Source organism: Brienomyrus brachyistius, chromosome 24 (genome assembly GCF_023856365.1).
Source record: "Brienomyrus brachyistius isolate T26 chromosome 24, BBRACH_0.4, whole genome shotgun sequence".
Classification (NCBI taxonomy): Eukaryota; Metazoa; Chordata; class Actinopteri; order Osteoglossiformes; family Mormyridae; genus Brienomyrus; species Brienomyrus brachyistius.
The window spans coordinates 3,093,054-3,099,968 of NC_064556.1; the positions used below are offsets into that span (position 1 = coordinate 3,093,054).

A 6,915-nucleotide genomic window follows, 5' to 3' on the forward strand; every position below is an offset into this window, starting at 1 on the left:
CTTGTTAGACTGTACTGCCACTTGTAATACTTGGAAGCCTAAGTTGTACACTTATGGAACATGGAAATGGAGGTTAAGTCTCTAGATACAGTATTAAGGACTAGGGAGTTCACTGAGTTAGCGTTCTATTCTTATGTCCACATGTCAGTGAGAACAGTGTATCATTATACTCACCTTGGGCAACAGCACAGCAATGTGGCAGTTGCGGCTGGAAGGCTCATGCGCAATCCATCGGAGGATGGCCTCAAACACCACCTCCTCCTGGCTAACGTTCAGCTCATCCTCTTCAATAATACTACTAAGCTGCTCTACAGTGAGCTGTAGGAACTCCTCTGAGGAGCTGGCCACTTGTTTGAAATTCTTCACCATGAAGAAGAATGCAGACTCCCGCAGCTCGCTGAGGTGGTAGACGTCGGCGATTATAAAAATTCCAACACAGTTGTCACGGCAGAGCTGGTCCTGCAGGAAGTTGCTGCAGTGCTGCATGATACCCAGGACATTCAACTGATCAGCAGCCGCCAGGAGGCTCTCCACGTTGTCGGCCGTGACAAGCACGGAGTGCGTGTAGGCGTAGTCAATGACCAGCTTCATGGCTTCTGGGGAAATGCCTGGGATGATGTACTCATCTTTCCCCTTCACGTTCCAGCCACTGGCGAACAGAGCTCTGAAAAACAATCCACATATGACTTGTTTAATAAATATGGGTGTTTCAGAGAGCATGAACTAAGGTGTTTTCTGACTCTTTTGAACCAGGAACTCCGAAATAAAATTCGACCAGATCTAGGGACCTCCCACCCCATACTATCACATAGGTGCCTCAGAACTAGGGACCAGGAGTCACATGTATAAACGGTGCGTACGCACGAAAACGTTGCGTACATCCGTTTCCACATAATTCCAAATAATTTTGTGGGCGTTGAATTTAACACCGTTGACCACAATGACCGCGTCGCAGAGCTTATATTTCCCGAAATGGTCAGCAAAGACGTGTACGTCAATATGATAACAATAAGCTCTAGTCTATGCGTCTAATTGTTCACATTTGTTTATTTTTAAATCTAAATTTGTGTGGCACAAAGTTTGTTTATATATATATATATTATTTTGTATTATGTGCGAATAACAATAACAAAATTCCCCAAATTAAAACACCAATAAATCTTAATTGTTTTTAAAATTAATCAAATTTTTGTCTTGAATTAATTAAGATTAATTGGTGTTTTAATTAGGGTAATTTGTGATTTGGAGATTCATAGATGCATAATAATGAAAATACAACTTAAATTCTGAGATACGAACAGTATAAATTCACCAAATGTGTGTTTTTTTTTTTTTAATTCTGCAACAATAATGCAGATTTAAAAACAAATATAAACATACACCGTGACGCAAAAGCGGAGCGCTTGCGTTCTAGAACTTATTGTTACCATATCGACGTACACGTCTTTGCTGACCATTTCGGGATATATAAGCAAGACAAATGAACGCGCAATCCACTTCTAAGGAAATGAACAGCTACGACATGGAGCGGGAAATAATGTCCGAGGCTTTCGGCATTTTCAATGACCTGCGGCAGACTGGAGCGCTCTGCGACGCGGTCATTGTGGTCAACGGTGTTAAATTCACAGTCCACAAAATTATTTTGTGTGGCTGCAGCACCTATTTCCGGTGAGTATCTGTGACCCATATATGCTAATAATGCTAAAATGAGGAGTGAGATTTTTTTCTTTAGCGATGACTTCTTCCTGACATTAAGTTGCTATAATAATAGAAATGGTAAATGAACATTATAGCTCACCTGGGGCCTCATGTATAACAACGTGTTTAGAATTCACACTATAACATTGGCGTAATGTATGGACAAATCTAGGAATGTGCGTACGCAAAAAAAATTTAAAATCCAGATGCACAAAACTGTGCATAAGCACAGAACGCCGCACATTCCCTTCATAAATACCAATTAGCGTAAAATTTTATGCACGATCGGTCCGCAAGTTCTCACTGAAAAGCACCTGTAGCTAAGAACCCGAGAGTGGACAGAACTTGTAAAGGAATAGGTATAGTGCAATTACTCATCGTCTGCCTTTGTAATGCTGGCCCCAGTTCAGCACACAGCTCCAAAATGATTGCTCTTGGAAATCTGAATTGACTTACAAGTCAGTCATCATCATGGGCCAAGAAATCACTATGATCCCTGAATACGCGCTCTCTACTCATTCTTTCATAAACTATCTCTTCCAATAACACAAGAGCTGCTATGGTAGTTGTAATAGTTTGGTAATATTTTGCGCCGTTTTATTGTTACAAATTGATTAAGATCAAGTGCCGTACATTTGTTAACAACATAGAATTAATGTTGGTGTATTGGATAAAGTCAGCGTCATGACTGTAAGAACCACAGTAGCAATGATTTTTCACTGGGTGCCGTCCGTTTACAACACCGAGCAGAAACGTGCGTACGCCATGTCTGGAGCTGCTGTGTCAATGTACGTAGTATTACGGAAAGTTTAATTTTTATACATTTCGACATGAGTGTGGAAACAGATATACGCAACGTTTTTGTGCGTACGCACCGTTTATACATGTGGCTCCTGGTCCCTAGTTCTGAGGCACCTATGTGATAGTATGGGGTGGGAGGTCCCTAGATGTGGTCGAATTTTATTTCGGAGTTCCTGGTTCAAAAGAGTCAGAAATCACCTTATTTCATGCTCTCTGAAACACCCATATTTCTTAAACAAGTCATATGTGGATTGTTTTTCAGAGCTCTGTTCGCCAGTGGCTGGAACGTGAAGGGGAAAGATGAGTACATCATCCCAGGCATTTCCCCAGAAGCCATGAAGCTGGTCATTGACTACGCCTACACGCACTCCGTGCTTGTCACGGCCGACAACGTGGAGAGCCTCCTGGCGGCTGCTGATCAGTTGAATATCCCAAGCATCATGGAGCACTGCAACAACTTCCTGCAGGACCAGCTCTGCCGTGACAACTGTGTTGGAATTTTTATAATCGCCGACGTCTACCACCTCAGCGAGCTGCGGGAGTCTGCATTCTTCTTCATGGTGAAGAATTTCAAACAAGTGGCCAGCTCCTCAGAGGAGTTCCTACAGCTCACTGTAGAGCAGCTTAGTAGTGTTGTTGAAAAGGATGAGCTGAACGTTAGCCAGGAGGAGGTGGTGTTTGACGCCATTCTCCGATGGATTGCGCATGAGCCTTCCAGCCGCAACTGCCACATTGCTGTGCTGTTGCCCAAGGTGAGTATAATGATACACTGTTCTCACTGACATGTGGACATAAGAATAGAACGCTAACTCAGCGAACTCCCTAGTCCTTAATACTGTATGTAGAGACTTAACATCCATTTCCATGTTCCATAAGTCTACAACTTAGGCTTCCAAGTATTACAAGTGGCAGTACAGTCTAACAAGCAAACTGAAAACATGAAGTACTGAAATGTCTTAAATCAAACAAGTGTTAAGACATATCTGAGACTTTCAAAGTAAATGGCTTCAGCTAAAGCATTATGAAAATGAGAAATTTGGACTTGATGTTGTATCCTTTGTTAAAATGGCACCAAGGAACTCATGGGAATTCTCTCCGTCTGGTTTCCTGTGTAGGTCCGGCTGGCTCGATTGAATGAAGAATACTTAATGAAGACTGTGATTAAAAATGATCTTGTAAAGGCCAGTAAGGAGTGCAGGCGCATTGTTAGCGACGCCTTGAAGGCCGTGTATGACTTGGACATCACCGGTCCACCAGGGTCTGACTTTGAGAACCCGCTGACCCGGCCACGCCTGCCATCGGAAATTTTGTTGGCCATTGGTGGCTGGACTGAAAGCCCAGCCAGTCAAGTCACAGCTTATGACACCCGAGCCGATCGCTGGGCAGATGTGGCACTGGAGCACGAGAGCCCCCTCTCCTACCATGGGTCTGTTTATTTAGATGGATTTGTTTATTGCATTGGGGGGACTGACGGATTAGTCTGCTCCAACAGCGTGCGGAGGTTCAACCCCTTTACGCGGACATGGGACCGGGTGGCCCCAATGCAGACACGCCGCTGTTATGTGAGCGTGGCTGTGGCCGATGGCTATATTTACGCCTTTGGCGGCTTTGATGGCCTCACGCGCCTCAACACAGCAGAGAGGTACGACCCGGCATCAAACAGCTGGACCTTCATCCAGCCCATGCAGGAGCGGAGGAGCGACGCCAGTGCCACCACACTGCACGGCAAGGTGGGTCAATGGGGGGAATCTGGCTGCATTTAATCTGGGGTGAGCTCCAGGTTCACTACAGCCGTGTACTGGATAAATGTTTATGGAAGGTGGATGGATTCAACATGCATTAACCAAATGTCCATATACTCTGGATCTCCATTACTAATCCTATACAGCAGTGTTTCCTAACCCCATCCATAGAGACCTACAGACAGTCCATGTTTGGGCTCCCTATGAATCCTCTGGCATGGAGCTGTGAGGGAGCAAAAACGTGGAGATTCTGCAGGTCCCAGAGGACCGGATCGGATAACACTGATATACAGCATTAGTGTCTTCATGTTTACAATGGTTTTCCTAGATATACGTCTGTGGTGGCTACAACGGTAATACGACCGTCCAAACCGCCGAGTGCTACGACCTGGTCACTGAGCAATGGACCACAATAGCCCCAATGAGAACTCCCCGGCATGGTGTTGGAGTAATTTCCTTCAAGGATAAAGTCTATGCAGTGAGTGACTCCTTTCATGTACCTTATACAGATATAGTTATATATAAGTCATATATAGCCAATGGGAGGTTCTAAGGTTCCTACCCAATGAGTTCATGACTTTGGGAATGTTGCTGTTTGTCTGTCCCTTTGGTGTCCAAGTGCTGACTTATATTTGGCGTCTCCCAGGTAGGGGGTACATTCCAGTACCGGCATTTAAGGAGCGTGGAGGCCTACGACCCGGTCACTAACTGCTGGCAAGCTGTGAAGCCCATGCATAACACACGGAGTAATTTTGGTATTGAGGTAATAGATGACCTGCTGTTTGTCGTGGGCGGCTACACTGGGTCCAGAACCACGAAAGTGGAATGTTTTGATGCTGAGACAGGGACCTGGTACGCCGCCCAGGACATGTGCTGCTCCCGAAGCAGTCTAAGCTGCTGTGTAGTGCCTGCACTCCCCAGTATGGTGGAGTAAGCTGCCCCTCCCAAGCCTCTGATTTCCACGCAGGAGATGAAGCCATCCACCTCCAGGAACGTGTAACCTCAAGGGTTGGGTACCAAACTCAGTAAAAATCTGGGGTGCGTTTCGCAAACAACGACGGAAGTTAACATTCACGATGCATCGTACTATGGTAGTTCAAACTATCCAACATCCAAAGTTTGAACCATGTTAGTTAGTTGGGACTACCCTAGTCCGAACTACAGTGATTCCAGCGCTGATTGGTCAGCAAAAACTAACAAACTTTATAGTATCAATGGTCTAACTTCCTGAGAATTCTCCATATTGCTCACTACAGACAGTTACCGTACGTATGACCAGAAACCAACACAACAAGTATGTTTCAAACTACATTTTCAGACAACTTCACATTATATGTGATTGTAGAGCTAAATTATTCCTTATTAGATGTTAAAAATTATTACATTTCTGGCTTACACGGTGACTATACCCTTATTAGACTGCATTTTCCACCATGGCTGACGTATTTATCCGGAACTACGCAACTTAACGACAGTGTTTGCGAACGTTCGTTTGAACTATGGTTTCGGGAAACACCTGCATAATTTAACGATGCATCGTACTACATAAGTCCGCAGTGTCGTTACCTGCGTAGTTCGAGCTATGGTTTCGGGAAACACCTGAGTCGTACTTCCATAGTTCGAACCACGCAAGTTGCTAACATAGTTAGCAACTATGGTTTTGGGAAACGCACCCCAATACCATTGGATACTGGCACCGGTTCAAATGTGAATGGTACCCAACCCTAGTAACCTCAAGTAAATGTCAAACTTTGCATGAGCTCAACGTATGCTTTCTGAACCACTCATATTTTATCCTTGCTGTTAAAATCATTCCCAAATGATTTTATGAGATATGTAAACTCCATTTTTGCTGTAGAAATTTTGCAATGTTTATTACAAAATCATATTGTGATATTTGAAATTTTTCCCATATCATGTAGCCCTAATATATTATGGATAATACTTTATATGTCTTTTATTTCTTTCCATGCTATCCACATCTTGTTGAATCTGTTATTCTAACCAGATCACAATTAAAGTTTGAGTCTTTTCATTTGTCCAAGCACCTATTATTATTACTTATGTTTTACGTTGTTTGCTACTGTTATTAGAATGTCAGATGTATGTTGTGTTTACAAGGCAGGTTATTTGCATAACCAGTCAACAATAAACACACCATCCCAAAGTACTGATGTACCCGAGGTAGCTTGGTACTTTTGGTACTGGGTCCTGACCAGAAGTCAATGGAAAAGTAGTGAATACCTGCTAATTCCAGTGTTGAATCTCCAAACCGTTGCTGAGTGGAGGTATAACACCACACACCAAAGAACACACACTGCTGCAGAGCGTGCTTTGGGCATTTAAAAGATGTAATTCTGGTGCCCACTCAAGTACTTGATGCCACATTCCAATAACGAAGGAGACAAGAGCAGGTATGAGGACAAACTAGTAAGGGGTTTATTAAAGGGAAACGGGAACAGGCAAAATAAAGCAAACTGCAAGGGGTCAAACAGAAAGTACGACTACAAACGGGAAACATCACTAGAGTGCTAACACACACTAGGGCGACATCAATGACCAGACTCAGGAGTACAGGGGTGGGAGGTGCTCTTATACACCACTGACGAGGAGCAAACGAGATGCATCTTGTGTGAATCACACGAGGGCTGCAACGAGAGGTAAGACATGATCA

At 43.8% G+C, this 6,915-nt stretch overlaps 2 protein-coding genes across 2 annotated transcripts in view; one reads left to right on the forward strand and one right to left on the reverse strand.

Annotated features, from left to right (window-relative positions):
- Positions 1–1,144, reverse strand: part of LOC125719957 (kelch-like protein 10) — a 69,364-nt gene extending 68,220 nt beyond the window's left edge. Inside the window, 1 exon segment of the mRNA XM_048994868.1 lies at positions 175–1,144. Within this exon segment, the coding sequence (XP_048850825.1) occupies positions 175–720 (546 nt within the window). The 5' untranslated portion in view covers positions 721–1,144.
- Positions 1,145–1,292: 148 nt separating this feature from the next.
- Positions 1,293–6,285, forward strand: LOC125719944 (kelch-like protein 10). The gene is made up of 5 exons (XM_048994855.1): positions 1,293–1,668; positions 2,762–3,251; positions 3,615–4,229; positions 4,570–4,719; positions 4,888–6,285. The coding sequence occupies exons 1-5, from the start codon at positions 1,481–1,483 to the stop codon at positions 5,173–5,175; spliced, it is 1,731 nt and encodes a 576-aa protein (XP_048850812.1). The 5' UTR covers positions 1,293–1,480; the 3' UTR covers positions 5,176–6,285.
- The last annotated feature ends 630 nt before the right edge of the window (positions 6,286–6,915 follow it).